The sequence below is a fragment of the Erythrolamprus reginae genome, chromosome 4 (genome assembly GCF_031021105.1).
Source record: "Erythrolamprus reginae isolate rEryReg1 chromosome 4, rEryReg1.hap1, whole genome shotgun sequence".
NCBI lineage: Eukaryota > Metazoa > Chordata > Lepidosauria > Squamata > Dipsadidae > Erythrolamprus > Erythrolamprus reginae.
Window position 1 is genome coordinate 99,211,929 of NC_091953.1, and position 16,672 is coordinate 99,228,600.

A 16,672-nucleotide genomic window follows, 5' to 3' on the forward strand; every position below is an offset into this window, starting at 1 on the left:
CATTTCACATTTTTGACGGTTGCAGCATCCCCATAAACATATGTTCCAAATTGATTGCTTGGCAACTGGCATGTCTTTATCAAGGTTGCAATATCCCTGTGTTAACTTTTGTGATCTTCTGACAAGCAAAGTCAGTGGGGAAGCCAGTTTCAATAATGTTACTAACTTAACAACTGCAGTGATTCTTGTTAAGACGCATCATAAAATGGAAATGTTGGGCTCAATTATGTAAGTCTTGACTCCGATTGGATAGCAGATTCAACTGACAACAAGTCAGTCGAGGTGACTGGGGCCCGTCACCTGTCTGGGAGGAGTTTGATTTGGTGACACCTGAGGAAGTGGACAAGGTCATTGGAGCTGTGAGTTCCGCCACCTGTTTACTGGATCCATGTCCCTCTTGGCTGGTTTCGGCCAGCAGAGAGGTGACACGGAGCTGGGTCCAGGAGATTGTCAACGCTTCTTTGGGGAGGGGATCCTTTCTGGCTCCCTTCAAGGAGGCACTTGTGCGCCCCCTCCTCAAGAAGCCTTCCCTGGACCCAGCCATTCTTAACAACTATCGCCCAGTCTCCAACTTTCCCTTTATGGGGAAGGTTGTTGAGAAGGTGGTGGTTCTCCAGCTCCAGCGGTCCTTGGAAGAAGCCGATTGTCTAGGCCCTCAGCAGTCGTGATTCAGGCCCGGCTACAGCACGGAAACTGTTTTGGTCATGCTGATGGGCCCGGGTTCAGGGGTTTATCCTCTGTCCTGGTGCTTCTTGAACTCTCCGCGACTTTCGATACTATCGACCATGGTATCCTTCTGCGCCAGCTGGAGGGGTTGGGAGTGGGAGGCACTATTTTACAGTGGTTCTCCTCCAACTTCTCTGGTTGGTCGCAGTCGGTGTTAGTGGGGGGGGTCAGAGGTCGACCTCTAAGTCTCTCCCTTGTGGGGTGCCTCGAGTCAGTTCTCTCCCCCCTGCTATTCAATAACTACATGAAACCTCTGGGAGAGATCATCCAAGGGTGAGGTATCATCAGTATGCTGATGATACCCAGCTGTGCATCTCCACCCCATATCAAGTCGGTGAAGCAGTGGAAGTGATGTGCCGGTGCCTAGAGGCTGTTAGGGTCTGGATGGGTGTCAACAGGCTCAAACTCAACCCTGACAAGACGGAGTGGCTGTGGGTTCTGCCTCCCAAGGACAATTCCATCTGTCTGTCCATTATCTTGGGGGGGGGATCACTGACCCCCACCATAAGAACAATTCTAAACCAGAGTTAGACCCAAGTGAGCGTGAATTCCCTTAAAATTTCCCACTGACAAGCCGGAACATAAATTGATTGCACTCCAGCATTATAATTACAGCAGTACTTTACATTGGTTGTAGCATTTGAAAAATGGAAAGGATTTATAATGTCACTGAAGACAATTCAATAATGAGAAGAAAATATAAAATTAATATTTTAACCATGTTTATTGATACTAATGTTTAGCTTTAGTTGTGTAAAATTTGAGTTCAAACAATGCTTGGTAGAATATTAAAATGACCATGCTTCTATAATAGTTTACATATTTTAATGAGAGTAAACACTTCTAATGATTAGCATCTCAAATCTAGCTAAGTTTTTAAAACAATAGAACTTGATTAGTTCTATTTATTATTCATTTGTTTATATATTTTTCCTGAAGAACATATATTCCTGGAACTTGCAAATTAAATATAAGAAATTGAATTGATACAGAAAGTTTTAACTTATGCTTTAATTAATCTTGGTCCAAAATTTATAAGTACTGTATATAAAAGAGTATACTTAGAGTATATCCAACTCTTAATTGATGTTATTGCTTTTTTCACCTAAATATTAAATGATAATTTGATGCCAATTACTCTCTTTGTTGATGTATATATTATATAATAACTGAAGTACTGATACCTGTTTATTGCAGTAATTCCACAAGCGTTAACAAAAACATAACAGTGTTTGATAACAGTGGATTGTGTTTTGATAAACATATGGCTTTTAATCAGAAAGTCCCATTAAAATACAGTGGGACGCTGACTTGTCCAGATCTTCAAAATTACAGAAATGATGAAAATGCTCCTTTTGCTTTACAATGGTACAAGGTAAGTCCTTTCCCATAAATACAGAAGCAAAATAGCAATTAAGCAGTTTATCTCTTCATTTTTGCACATGACTATTCTGCTATGCTATGCTATCTTTGGACCAACTGTTTACTTGAATTTCCTCTTATTTCATGTATAACCAAATAAACTTTTTTGTTAAAAAAAAGCTCTTCCAAAATAAAAAGGGTTTTCTTTTTCTTTTTTATATTTTTAACTCATTTTAACCCATTTTTAATCCATATCTGACTTTTTACAAAAGCACATATGGCAAGGCTACCAATTTGCTTTAGCTACATTTTAACAAGGGTTTTTAAGAATGGGGGGAAAGAGAAAGAGATATAGCATTCTGCAGCACAAAGTTCATCCAAGCCATTGAAGCAGCAGAAAAAGGAATATGATACTGCAAACAGTATGTTCCAGTAAGTAACTCATCTGCAGTCTCCTTATCAGATAAATTTAATTTATGTGACTCAATAGAATGGCACTTACAAATTGAATTTGAAAGCAAACAGCATATAGAACTTTCTTCCTCTCTTGCAGAAAATGGCTGCTCTCCTTGGAACTCAGCAGTTGCTTTCCTTGCACAAGAGGTGGATGTAATAAATTTAAAAAGAGAAAATGTAACATATTTCCTCTCTAAACAATGTTTGCTTACAGCTCAAACTGAAAACTCAATTTATGAACTTTTATCAACTTTCATAAATAAGATTGACTGTTTGAAATAGTCTATTAAGAAAAAACTTTGAAAGAGTCGGTTTGAAAAAAGTTTATTAAGAGCCACCCAAATACTACAAAAGGACTTAGGAGGACAGCTACTGATCGATATGAAACTAGAGAAGGCCCTTTTCTCCCTTCCAAAAATGTGAAAGGGAAGAACACTCATAAAGAAAACTTTCAATCAGGTAGATGCCTAAGAGATGACCAATATAACCACAGTCTCCAGACTAACCAGGTTACATTTCAAATTTATGACAACAGAATGAATGATGGAGTTGGAGTGATAGAAAAGCTGTTAGGCTGTCTGTGAATCAGCTGCTTCACAGTGAATTCACTCTGATAGACATACTGCACACAGTGAATGATGAAAACCCTATATGAAGTCTGACTCCAACCATTGTGGAGAATGGCTGCCACCAAGAAGGCAATGTATGATAATTTTGTTATCATACAAGCAGTCCACAATTCCATCTATGCTCTTTAAGATGAAGTCCTTACTGAGCACTTTTTCAATATTTACAATATAGGCCTTTTGCTCAGACGAAGTGTGCCCATTTCTGAAACAGCCTCTCCAAGAGGGAACGGTTGCTTTAAATCCAAGCCGCAGCAGCCCTCCTACTGATAAGGTATACTGAAACTGCTGCAGCTAAATTGACCTGAGAAAACAAAGGGACGTACAAACGGTGTATCCCATGGCTGCAGAAACTGCTGAGGATGTGCCAGAAGAAATGCTGATTGTCCTATTCAGTGCATTGCTGGAACCTGAGCAAGTTAATATTAATCAAAGGTTGGATAATCTAAAAGAGGCTCTGACAACAACCCGATCTACAGCAAAGCCTGTATTTAATTTGGCTCCACCAATTGCTCAGCCTTGTGACAATATATTTACCCAGCAATCTGCCATTACTTCAATAGTAAAAAAAAAAGGTGTCACACAGGCTGACAGTGGGGTAATTGTACGGACTGACCCAGACTCTGAGAAACAACTGAAAGACAAATTGTTCCATCATACAGTGCCCCCTGAGTAGGCAAACATCAGAGATATAATCCATCTTCCACACTCATTTGAGTCAGAAGTGTCTTCAACATCTTCACACAAGATGAATTCCTCCAAAAATGTACACCAATCTACATGGGTTTTGGAGGTGGATTCTGTTGAGGTAATTGCTAAAGGTGAATATGCTCCAATCCAGTCACCAGCTAGCAATCAGAGACAGAGACAGAGGCTTGCCTCAATGCCCCACTTAAATGTGGAGACTACCCTTGATGTTGATGATAATGACCACATAGACTCTCAAAATATGCTAAATTATTGGTTAATTAGCAAACAGTATCTACTTTTTGGTATCAACAGTATCCAACATAATTATCTTCCAAGAAGTGCACTCGTACAATACAAAGACCAGTGCAAAAAAAATAAAAATACATTGAACATTATGTCATGGAATGTAGTTGGATGGTATCATTTTAGAGGCTCAAATTACTCTGATCCTCTGATAGATAAAGATATCATTTTGGTGCAAGAGACCTGGACTGCAGATGACCTCCTGCTAAATGGTTATTACTCATATATTATATCATATATCATATTACTCATAGAAGCAAGGGCGTGCAAAGGTCCAGGAAGACTGAATGGAGGGCTGGCTATATTCATTTCTATCAACATGAATCTACTCTTACTGCCCCATTAAAACATATGGCTATGGCCCTTCTTAGTCCTGCTTCCCAGTCCTGCTGTGCCTGGACTCAGTCCTGCTCTTAATGTTTGTTTTCCGCCATCACTAAGAAAAGCTGAAAGCACTGCAGCATTGATTGAGTTGGAACACTATATTAGTGAACTCCACATGGACCATCCAAAAGCCAGGGTCTTACCAGGGGAAGATTTCAATGCTAAATTGGGACCAGATGATTGCACATTATATGCATATGAAATGTAATCATAATCCACCTTTGGAGGTTCCCATACAAATCAGTATCTCCCTCACACAACTTTCTTAAGACAATAGAGCAAATTATTCTGACCTCTGCCTTGCAAAGATGACGAATAAACTTAACCTTTTTATATGCAATGGTTCTTGGACTGGCATCTGTCCTGGCAAGATTACATTTATGGCATTGTCCAAAATCAGCACCATTGATTATATCCTAACTTCTATGGACTTATTACAACACATAGAAAATTTTGAAGTCCTACCTTACCTGGTCGCTTCCCATATATACCTCATATATATACACCTTTGTGTAAATACAGTATATGAAGCCCTTCCTCTGGCAGATGCCCTTGGGGGACCAATTTATTCCTGCAATTTCTCCAGCAAGCCCAACAAGATGTAGGGTCCAATGGTTCCCAACAACTTGATTAGAAAGTGAGGAGAGCTCTTATCAGAGGACAATCTTCAAAACCTCCATTCAGCTTTATTTCAGCCTTCCCAAGATTTACTAGAACTATAAAAACATAGTTCATAAGCTACAATCATTACTAGCCGTGACCAGAACTTCTCAGCTAAGAGGTTGGGCAAGGATTGTACAAAATCCAAGAAAGTTCTCACCTTAGCATATAAGATGTACAAAAGTGAGACTGGGAATGGCAATAAAACAACTCTTAAACATTCTCAAATAACAATTTAAGCAATTGATTGCTCTTAAGAAGCATCCAAAATATTTTTGCCCATTGAAATCCATGGTACCAATTACCTAATTTTCTCCTCCACCTTTTATATTATGAAGCTGTCTTCATGTCAAGAATCTGTTGCCCTCTTGTGGCCTTTTATCATACCGACACTTTATCGTTGATGGATTTTTCAGGCAAAATTGTTTTGATTGCAGTTCCAAACTTTGTTTCTGTTATAAAATGAGAATCTTGTTTAGGAGCCAGATTATTTCCTGCTTGGCTTCATTTAACAGTTTTTGAGAGGAGTTCCAACATGAACCATAAATATGCTTTCAAGTCTTTGCAATGCTGATATAAATACATTGATTTTTTTTTCTTTTTTGGCTAAGAAGATTACAAATGTTTCATTTTTTTTAGTTTTCACTTATTTCCCAGTATCCTTCTTATTTTTCCATATGTTATCCATCTTTCCATAATTAGTTGGTGTCTTCAGGTAAGTAATAGGAGGAGGAAGGTGTGCTGGTTATGTTCACCACCTTGAGTTACCTGTAAAAATAAAGGTGGGATATAAAATAAATGTTTTATTGTGACTTGGTGCTCTCTGAGCTTAGCAGACATTTCATTACATAATGAGATAACATCATCAGTGGTTTAGTTTTAATGTTTTAATGTTTAAAATAAATTCCTTTGGAAATTTATTTGGTTGTTATTTGGAACAAATATTTTATCCATTCAACTTCATTTTAGCTATGAGTTATTATGGCTAACATCCTCTCACTGCCTACCTTGCTCAGCTATTGTCTCTCCAGTTTTCAAATTAATAGATATATACCAAAAACTATTCTGCATTCACATTCTGAGAATAGGCTTGTATGAATTGTAAATATAAATTGTTTCTAAATTTAACTCAAATATGCTACCTGTACCTCTGTCTCCATCATAATAGAACATAGAATAACAGGGCTGGAAAGGACCGCTTGCTAGTCCTTTTGATAAATTTTCTTTAGCTTGCAAATATGGACTAATTTAATGTTGCTTTTTTAATTATAAAGTATGTGTTTGATAAAAGAGTTTAGCTTGATATTAACTATTCTTATAATAATGGCTTATTTTTGTTTTAGAAATGCTATGTGCCTTTATATGAAGACTCGAAATTTAAGTATAATGGAGAACATCTTTTAATTAAAAATGTAACCAAGGAAGATGAAGGAATTTATATATGCAAAGCTAAACATATATATATGGGAAAAGAATATAATATTTCACGAGCCATCAATCTAATGACCTTTGGTATGTAATTTTCATCTTGTAGTTAATGGTATGTCACAGAATGGAATTTATTTTAAAAATAAATTAATCTATGCGACCTGCAACCTGAATATGCAATGTAGCCTTGTTACATTATTCCCACCGTCTCTGAGATACTATATGCAGTGTTCAGATTCAAATAATTTAACAACCGGTTTATTGCCCTGATAACCAGCTGGGTAGGTGTGGCTGGTGGTCAATTGACTGGGTGAGCATGGCCAACTTGACATCATTCACATGGAGGGGTGCTTTGCCTCGCCCAGCTTCTTATGACTGTGGGGATGCTACAACGGTCGTAAGCGTGAAAAATGTTAATAAGCCACTTTTTTCATAAACTTTGAATGCTCACTAAATGAACTGTTGTAAATCAAGGATTACCTGTAGAAAAATACAAAAAACTTCTTTGCTTGCAAAAAGCTGTGTTAAATACCAACCATTAGATTAGAAATGAGGGAATAAACACTAAAGATCAATGATAGCCACAGCCGTCATGGAAACCTAAACCATTCTGTCTGAATTCCTTCCTTTTCATGAGCAATACCTGCAATTCAGAATTACAAATCAGGCAGGGTACCTATGAAAGACAGAATTAAAACCCCAAGGAAGCCAGCATCTAGGATTAATTACATTTGTTAAACAAGATTAAAAACCCCAACTCATTGCTGGCATTCGGGAGACTAACTAATAAAAATCAAATAACAAAATACGCAAAACAAGCCTCTAAATTACAAAATGCTGTAGATCAAACTGTATAAAAATCCATGTACTCCTCAAAACAATTGGTCAGCTGCCTAGGACCTCAAACCCATGTGGTCCTGTTCACCAATAAACCATCTTTCCAATCAGCCTCCATGTTTCCAATGTTTTTCTCCCCATTTGAAACTGACTCAATGGATATTTCTTGCAACACTTTTGAAAAAAGCATCTTTGGGACAACCATGACCTGGATGATTGAAGAATTCCCATAGACAAGAGTCTCCTGTGCTCAGTGAACTGACAAAGCACCCTTTCACACCTAGGAGAAGCAATCCTTGGATCCATTTGTACCATTTAAAGATAGCAGCTGGTCTTACTCACCTCACAAGGTATCCCAAGGAAATCATCCAGATTTAAAGGAAGATCACATGCTCCCAGAAATGCAGTTTAAAAAAATCAGACAGTGGCAAACTTGTATCCTGCCTCTTTGAAGTACACCCCAAAAGGACAGTGCCAGAAACCACTAAAGTAGTGTAAAAAGTTTAAAACTCTTCCTCATTAAGCCTCCCCCCCAGAGTTCAGGTGTCAGAAAGTCTGACTATACTGCCAAGCACCAACTTCTGTTACAATGTAACAAAACAGAGAGACAGTTTCTGAAAACAAGCAAAATAAGCAGGAATAGGTTAGAAACACACCAAAATGTTTCTTTTTTGCTTTCCTCATAAAATTAGCCCTGTAAAGTGGGGAAAACAAGACTGTTGGAAGGAGATTTCTTCCAACAACCAGTTTGCTGAACTGCTCAGAAAGTTAACAAATGGTTCTCCTGAAGTAGTGTGAACCGGCTAAATCCCAACATTGATTACACATTTGATTGAGGTTCTGCTGAACATATTATATATATTTTACCAGCTATCATGTAAATGATTAGATTTGCATCAACAAAATCTAAGCATGTTCAGAACAAAGTACATGTTTTTATTTTCAAGTTACTATTGCTTTAATAATAGATTTGTATCACAAACCTACTTTTCCGATTATATAATTATGAGGCATTGGCACAACATTTCAGTAACCAAGAACTCTAATTGTGGTAATAAATTTCATTCCTAAAAATTAAAGTAGCATTGATTTTATAATTACTCATTTTCAGTATTTTCTTTTTGTTTTAGAAGTACCAGAGAAAAACATTCCAGATATAATTTATCCAAATAATAACTCAATTGAAGTAAAACCAGGTAAGTAATTACTTCATTTGAAAAAGAAACCATGTTTAATAGTCCTAGGCAAACTCTAAAATGTTATGATTATTTACCTACTATAATTATTTGTGAATTGCAGGTTCCAGATTTGACCTGGTATGTAATGTCTCAGCAGGTCCTCTGGATGAAATTGTAATTGTAAACTGGAAGTTTAATAATGAGACATTAAACACAGATGAGAAGGATAAGTAAGTACAATATGTTGTTTTTTCAGGGGGTTCCAAATTATTACATTGTCATTCTGTGCTGTGGGGTTAGATATTTACATAATGAAGCAAGCGTCACTGTGAAATTCATTTATCTGCAATAGCTTGTTAATTTACTAATAGTGCATCAATGTACAATACTAATAGGAATTCCTAAAATGTGCTTCTCAGTGCTTTCCAGACATTTTATAATAAAATGGATAAATAAAACCGACTAGGTGGTTCCGCCCCAGACACCTGATGGACCCAGAGGGCTTTCAAAGGGCGCTTGGGGTTATACCAGATGCACTCATCCACAGTTCGGCAGAGTCACTTGCCGTGGCCTGGAATAAGGCTGCGACGGAGGCTCTTGATTGGATTGCGCTGTTGTGACCTCTCTGTGGCATTAGACCCCAGCGAGCCCCTTGGTTTACCGAGGAGCTCCAGGAGTTGAAGCGCCAGAAGAATATCTAGAGAAGTGATGGAGGAAGAGTAAGTCCGAATCCAACCGAACACTTGTAAGAGCTCATATTAAGACTTACAAAGTGGCGCTCATGGCGGCAAGATGCGCATATCATGCCGCCTTGATTGCATCAGCAGAATCTCACCAGGCCGCTCTGTTTAGGGTGACCCACTCCCTTCTTAACCAGGGGGGAGTTGGGGAGCCCTTGCAGAGTAGTGCTGAGGATTTTAACACATTTTTCGCTGATAAAGTTGCTCAGATCCAGGCGGACCTCAACTCCAATTGGATAACAGAGTCGACTGACAACGAGTCAGTCGAGATGACTGGGCCCGTCCTTGTCCATCTGTCTGGGAAGAGTTTGATCTGGTGACATCTGATGAAGTGGACAAAGCCATTGGAGCTGTGAGTTCCGCCACCTGTTTGCTGGATCCATATCCCTCCTGGCTGGTTTAGGTCAGCAGGGAGGTGACACAGAGCTGGGTCCAGGAGATTGTCTTTCCTGGCTCCTTGCAAGGAAGCACTTATGCGTCCCCTCCTCAAGAAGCCTTCCCTGGACCCAGCCATTCTCAACAACTATCGTCCAGTCTCCAACCTTCCCTTTATGGGGAAGGTTGTTGAGAAGGTGGTGGCGCTCCAGTGGTCCTTGGAAGAAGCTGATTATCTAGGCCTCAACAGTCAGGTTTCAGGCCCACCTACAGCACGGAAACTGCTTTGGTTGCATTGATGGATGATCTCTGGCGGGCCCGGGACAGGGGTTTATCCTCTGTCCTGGTGCTTCTTGACCTCTCAGCGGCTTTCAATACCATTGACCATGGTATCCTTCTGCTCCGGTTGGAGTGGGAGGCACTGTCCATCAGTGGTTCTCCTCCTACCTCTCCGGTCGGTCGCAGTCGGTGTTAGTGGGGGGTAAGAGGTTGACCTCTAGGTCTCTCCTTTGTGGGGTGTCTCAGGGGTCGGTCCTTTCCTCCCTGCTATTTAATATCTACATGAAACCGCTGGGTGAGATCATCCAGGGGCATGGGGTGAGGTATCATCAGTATGCTGATGATACCCAGCTGTACATCTCCATCCCATGTCCAATCAACGAAGCAGTAGAAGTGATGTTCCGGTGCCTGGAGGCTGTTAGGGTCTGGATTGGTGTCAACAGACTCAGACTCAACCTTGATAAGACGGAGTGGCTGTGGGTTTTGCCTCCCAAGGACAATTCCATCTGTCCGTCCATTACCCTGGGTGTGGGGAATAACTGACCCCCTCAGAGAGGGTCCGCAACTTGGGCGTCCTCCTCGATCCACAGCTAACATTAGAGAACCATCTTTTGGCTGTGGTGAGGGGGGCGTTTGCCCAGGTTCGCCTGGTGCACCAGTTGCGGCCCTACCTGGACCGGGAGTCACTGCTCACAGTCACTCATGCCCTCATCACCTCGAGGTTCGACTACTGTAACGTTCTCTAAATGGGGCTACCTTTGAAAAGTGTTCGGAAACTTCAGATCGTGCAGAATGCAGTTGCGAGAGCAATTATGGGCTTTCCCAAATATGCACATGTCACACCAACACTCCGCAGTCTGCATTGGTTGCCGATCAGTTTACGGTCACAATTCAAAGTTTTGGTTATGACCTATAAAGCCCTTTATGGCATTGGACCAGAATATCTCTGGGACCGCCTTCTGTCGCAGGAATCTCAGCGATCAATTAGGTCCCACAGAGTTGGCCTTCTCCAGATCCTGTTGACGAAACAGTGTCATCTGGCGGGCCCCAGGGGAAGAGCCTTCTCTGTGGTGGCCCTGACCCTCTGGAATCAACTGCCCCCGGAGATCAGGACTGCCACCACCCTGTTCGCCTTTCGCAAACTCCTTAAAATCCACCTCTGCCGTCAGGCATGGGGAAATTGATTGCCCCTGGCCGTTCCATTTTATGTATGGTTTGTTTGGATTGTATGACCGTTTTTTATATTAATGGGTTTTAATTTGGATTTGTATTGTATTTTGTTGTTGTGAGCCGCTCCGAGTCTGCGGAGAGGGGCGGCATACAAATCTAATTAATACTACTACTACTACTACTACTACTACTACTACTACTACTACTACTAATATAATATAATAATAATAATATAATAATAATTATAATCTTGAGGATCTGGGTATTTTTTTCAGCAGATAACAAGGTTTTTTTTTTAAACTATGTATATGGCATATTATTTTAATTGAAATCTGCATGTATTCTGTGAATTTCCAGTAGTTGTGAAGTTATTTAGTTTTAGGCAATAGGCGCACTATTGTCACAAGAGGAGATAGCATTAAACAGATATATTTAATAAAATTATTTCATGTTCCTTGTTTTACATTATCCTGATACTCTTATGCCACAGTAAATTTTGGTAACGAGGTGCTGTATGTGAGTAAAACAAAAGTTGAGGCTTTGCTTTAATGCTGGGAAAGTGAGAAGATCTACATTTCTATTCTGAATACATTCTGAATCCCATACACAATTTAAATGTGTTGAAATTAAGATGCTGAGCATGACCCAATTTCATATAAATCAATATAATGATCCTTAATTATTTTCTTCTTTTCTTTTTCTGTTTATATTTTCTTTTGGTGTGTTAGGGTTCTTTCTGGAAAACGAATAATAGAAGTGAAGTTAAAGATTTCCAAACTGAAAGACGGAAATTATGGAAAATATCTGTGTGAAGTATGGTCTCAAGAGTTCATACAAGTAGCATATGTAGAGCTAAACTATCCAGGTAATTTTAAGTCTATATATGTATATCTTTTATATACCTAATACAGTGGTACCTTTACTTAAGAAAGCCTCTACTTAAGAACTTTTCTAGATAAGAACCGGGTGCTTAAGATTTTTTTGCCTCTACTTAAGAAACATTTTCTACTTAAGAACCCGAGCCTGGAAAAATTTCCCAGGAAATTTGAGAGCGGCACGAAAGCCTGGCCAGTTTCCTGCCATTCCCCCTTTAATCCCGGCCATTTTGGGCTTTTCTGGGTTGCCAGAGGAGCCTTTCGGTGGTGCTTAAGGAGGTTTTGGCAGCCCAGAGCGAACGGAGCGTTTTCCTTTATCTGCACACTTGGAGAGGGAATAAACCACTTCACTGTGGTGACTCCGTTGCGCTGCCTCCCATACACCCGGCGCAAGGTTGCCTCCTGGAGCATCTGGGCATGGAAAGGTAAAAGGGGGGCCTCACCTTACCTTCTTCCTTTGGCAACAACTGTCCTCCTCTTCTTCCTCCTCCTCCTCCTCCCACCCAAATTCCGAGCTTTTATTTCTTTCCTAATGGGTTTGCACACATTATTTGCTTTTTCATTGATTCCTATGGGAAAAATTGCTTCTACTTAAGAATGTTTTGACTTAAGAACCTGGTCATGGAACGAATTAAGTTCTTAAGTGGAGGTACCACCGTATAGAGAAAATATGCTTTGCTTGTTTATAAAAACAAACAAATATCCATGAGAATTTTGCTAATTTTTATGTACTCTTTTATGAAACTCATTTTTTTTCTTTTTGAGGAGGCTGAGATTCTGAAGTTTCATATATTAGATCATGCTCTGGGATGGGCGCAATAGACTTACCGTATTTTTTGCTCCATAAGACGCAGTTTTTTTCCTCCCAAAGTAGGATGAAAAATCAGCCCCGTCTTATGGAGCGAAGATGCAGGCAGGGAGGGGGGGGAGGCGCTGGAGCAGAGAGGGGGTGGCGATATACAGTCCCCTCCCGTGGCTGCTGTTGAGGCGGCAGCGGCGTCCGCCTCCGGCGCGCGGCTCTCTCTCCATTCTTCTCTTTCCCCCTCTCGGGCTCCGAATGCGGCGGCGGGAAGAGGAAACGAGGCGCAAGGCAGCGCGTCTGCAGGAACGGGTGGTGGGGCGCCGTTGTTGTCCTCACGGCGCAAAGCCACACAGTCCCGGATCGCTTGCTTCCCCGGCCAGCTAGCCGGCTGCCTGGGAAAGCAGCGCATTTGAAAAACGCTTTCCCAGGCAGCCGGCTTGCTGGCCGGCGAAGCAAGCGATCTGGGACTGTGTGGCTTTGCGCCGTGAGGACAACAACGGCGCCCCACCACCCGTTCCTGCAGACGCGCTGCCTTGCGCCTCGTTTCCTCTTCCCGCCGCCGCATTCGGAGCCCGATAGGGGGAAAGAGGCGGACGCCGCTGCCGCCTCAACAGCAGCCACGGGAGGGGAGTCGCTGGAGCTGCCCCCGGACTTTCCACAAGCCCAATGCCGCCAGCTCACATGCCTGCCTCTCCCCACGGCGGCGGCGGCGGTAGTGCTGCCCAGCGCTCCGGCATTGTCCGGGCTTCTCCCGCCACGCGCAGCCCAGCAGCTCGCTCCGGCTGGCGGCGGCGGAGGAAGGCGAATGCGGCTTGGAAGCTGGGAGGGGGGCGGAACGTCTTTGACCACTTAGCTCTTTCTCCGAAAGGAAAGCGTGGAGGCTGCCTCTCTCCTCCCATATTTTTTTTCTATTTTCCTCCTCTAAAATCTAGGTGCGTCTTATCAGCAGGTGCGTCTTATAGAGCGAAAAATACGGTATACTTATTCTAATCTAGAAACAGTCATTGACCCTGATACTGAATTGTATATATATATAAAAAAATTGGGAAAATATTACTGAGGTATTTTCATCTTGTAAAACTCTACTTACCGGTAGTTCCATAGTTTAATGGGGGAAAATGTCACTATCTCAAAAAAAGGAAGCAAGTGGTGACACTTGTTCTATCTAGAAATATTTGGGATAGACTAGGAAAGCTAGGGAAGTCAGAGTTGGATAATGTGGCTAGAAGTTATTGCTAGTGCTTTCCACCAATGACATTCAGCTGGCTTTCTCAGTGGGCCTTCTCTTCTATAATAAGATAATGCCCATGAAAACGCCTGGAGGAACACATTAAATGAAGAAGTTGGCTGCATATGCCTTTTTGAATCAATGCCCCAGCCAAGGTCAGATCAATATCAATCTGGAAAGATTTTTGGAGTTTGATACAAGGGTGGTTTCCTGCTGGTTCGCCTGACCCAGTAGTGACCCGCTGGTGATGTCACAATGGCGTCATGGATCCAGTTCAGTCAGTGTCGGTCCATGGGCACTGCCATCTTTATTCCCCCCTCCGAATTTTGATTGTTTTAAAGTTTTCCCCCTCTGCTGCAGCTTAAAAAAGCGCCGTCCTGCCCTCACCTAGGTTTATACTTTCTTTATTCCTTTGCCCAAAGCACAGCTGATCAGCTCCTCAGCTGTATTTTGGGCTGGTGATAGCTACTGAGCATCCATGCAAGCAGAATTGCACAAGGGGAATAAGTTGGCTGCATATGCCTTTTTGAATCAATGCCCCATCACACACACACACACCTGCAACATTGCAAAGTGAACCAATGGCGAAAGTAAGTGGAACCCAGTCCTGGTTTGATGATATCAGGGTTCCCTTCCTATAGAAAGCAATTGATATAACTGCTAATAAAAATACTTTTATTTATTAACTGAAAGGTTTATTTTGCTATTGACTTTGATGTGGTATTATGCTTTTGTTATTTTATTTTTGTATCATTTATATATGTTTTTGACATTGAATGAAGTATCATTTATAAGAATAAATAAACTTTAAAAGGTATGGTGGAATGTAATGCCAGCCTAATCATTTTCTCTTTGGCAATAAAAGTTGTTACTTGGATAATCTTTAGACATAAGAAGTCCCTTTTCAAAATAATGAAATATTTTATAATTTGCTTAGAAAAAAGAAATTAAAAAATGGACATTTTATAAATTTCTCTTTTTATAAACTTTTTATGGCACTTACTAATAATGTTCTTTTCTTCTCCTCTTCCCTCTCTTTCCTTCCTTTCCCTTCTGTTTTCCTCCTCCAACTCCCAATAAAGCTCCAAATTTTCAGATTTATGTGATTGGAGGACTGATTTCACCATTGTTTATTATAGTAGCATTGCTGCTTACTTACAAATTTTTCAAAGTTGACATTGTCCTTTGGTACCGGGATTCTTTCCAACATCTCAGCAAAGGAAGTAAGTTTGACTTCAGTCATTTGATGCCCTCTGATAAAGAATAAATATTTTGATGGTTTCTAAAAAGTTTGCAACTTTTCTTTGACTTTTTGTCTTGCCATTTCTTCTCCAAGGGACCAGATTACAACTTATTGTTAATACAAAGAATATACTTCAGTGTGTTGTAATTGCATTAATGAATTAAGAACTGCGGGGTCCCTTAAGACTACAATATTGGATTGTTGATTATAAATCATGTAAGATTTAACTTCTTGAGTATCTACGGAGATTCTCAATCATCCAGATCATGGTTGCCTCAAAAGTGCTTTTCCAAAAGGCATTGGACTTTCTTGGTTTCTTTGAAAACATTTTTTAATCCAAGTCATTGAGGCCATTTGGGTCCATCTATATCATGGGAGTCACCTGAATCAGAGTGAAATGTGGAACCTTCTTAGGACTGCCGAAAGGACTATCATAGATGTCATGGTATCATATCCCTGCCCCTCTGAATTATCTCTCAAATCATTGGCCCTATCTGTCCAGAGCTTTGAACTTCATATTCTGGACACAATCTGGTACTTCAAACTTCCAGAAGAAAAAGACCAAGGAAAAAAAACAAAGAAGTCCAGTTGCCTTTTGGAAAAGCACCTTTGGGTTAAATTCTTGGGATAAACTACCATGCTTTAAGAATAGTCAGTCAGACAGTAGAATAGAAGAGGAGAGGAGAGAATTCTTTATTGGCCAAGTGTGATTGGACACACAAGGAATTTGTCATTGGTGCATATGCTCTCAGTGTACATAAAAGATATATTTGTCAAGATTCATGAGGTACAACATTTAATGATTGTCATGGGGTACAAATAAGCAATCAGTAAACAATCAATATTAATATAAATCGTAAGGATACAAGCAACAAGTTAATCATAAGTGAGAAGAGATGTGTGATAGGAACAAGGAGAAGACTAACAGTAATAGTAATGCATCCTTAGTGAATAGTTTGACAGTGGTGAGGGAATTATTTGTTTAGAAGAGTGATTTATTTATTTATTTATTTATTCGATTTTTATGCCGCCCTTCTCCTTAGACTCAGGGTGGCTTACAACATGTTAGCAATAGCATTTTTTTAACAGAGCTAGGCTATTGCCCCCACAATTCGGATCCTCATTTTACCCACCTCGGAAGGATGGAAGGCTGAGTCAACCTTGAGCCGGTGATGAGATTTGAACCGCTGACCTTCAGATCTACAAGTCAGCTTCAGTGGCCTGCAGTACAGCACTCTACCTGCTGCGCCACCCCGGCTCAAAAAACCGTTTGCAAAAAACCTGTTTTTTGTCTAGTTATCATGGTGTGC

At 40.6% G+C, this 16,672-nt stretch overlaps 2 protein-coding genes across 3 annotated transcripts in view; both read left to right on the forward strand.

Moving 5' to 3' along the window:
• The window catches only part of LOC139166873 (complement factor H-like), a 1,233,958-nt gene that overhangs the window by 610,621 nt on the left and 606,665 nt on the right, over positions 1–16,672 (forward strand). The gene's annotated exons all lie outside the window — the stretch shown is intronic.
• LOC139166870 (interleukin-1 receptor type 1-like) overlaps positions 1–16,672 on the forward strand; it is a 33,585-nt gene that overhangs the window by 11,160 nt on the left and 5,753 nt on the right. The window contains exons 4-9 of one of the 2 annotated variants that reach the window (XM_070751041.1): positions 1,924–2,101; positions 6,551–6,719; positions 8,603–8,668; positions 8,772–8,880; positions 11,943–12,079; positions 15,202–15,342. In XM_070751041.1, coding sequence (XP_070607142.1) covers positions 1,924–2,101; positions 6,551–6,719; positions 8,603–8,668; positions 8,772–8,880; positions 11,943–12,079; positions 15,202–15,342 — 800 coding nt within the window. The remainder of the gene's footprint in view (positions 1–1,923; positions 2,102–6,550; positions 6,720–8,602; positions 8,669–8,771; positions 8,881–11,942; positions 12,080–15,201; positions 15,343–16,672) is intronic. The other variant, XM_070751042.1, reaches the window with a different exon arrangement.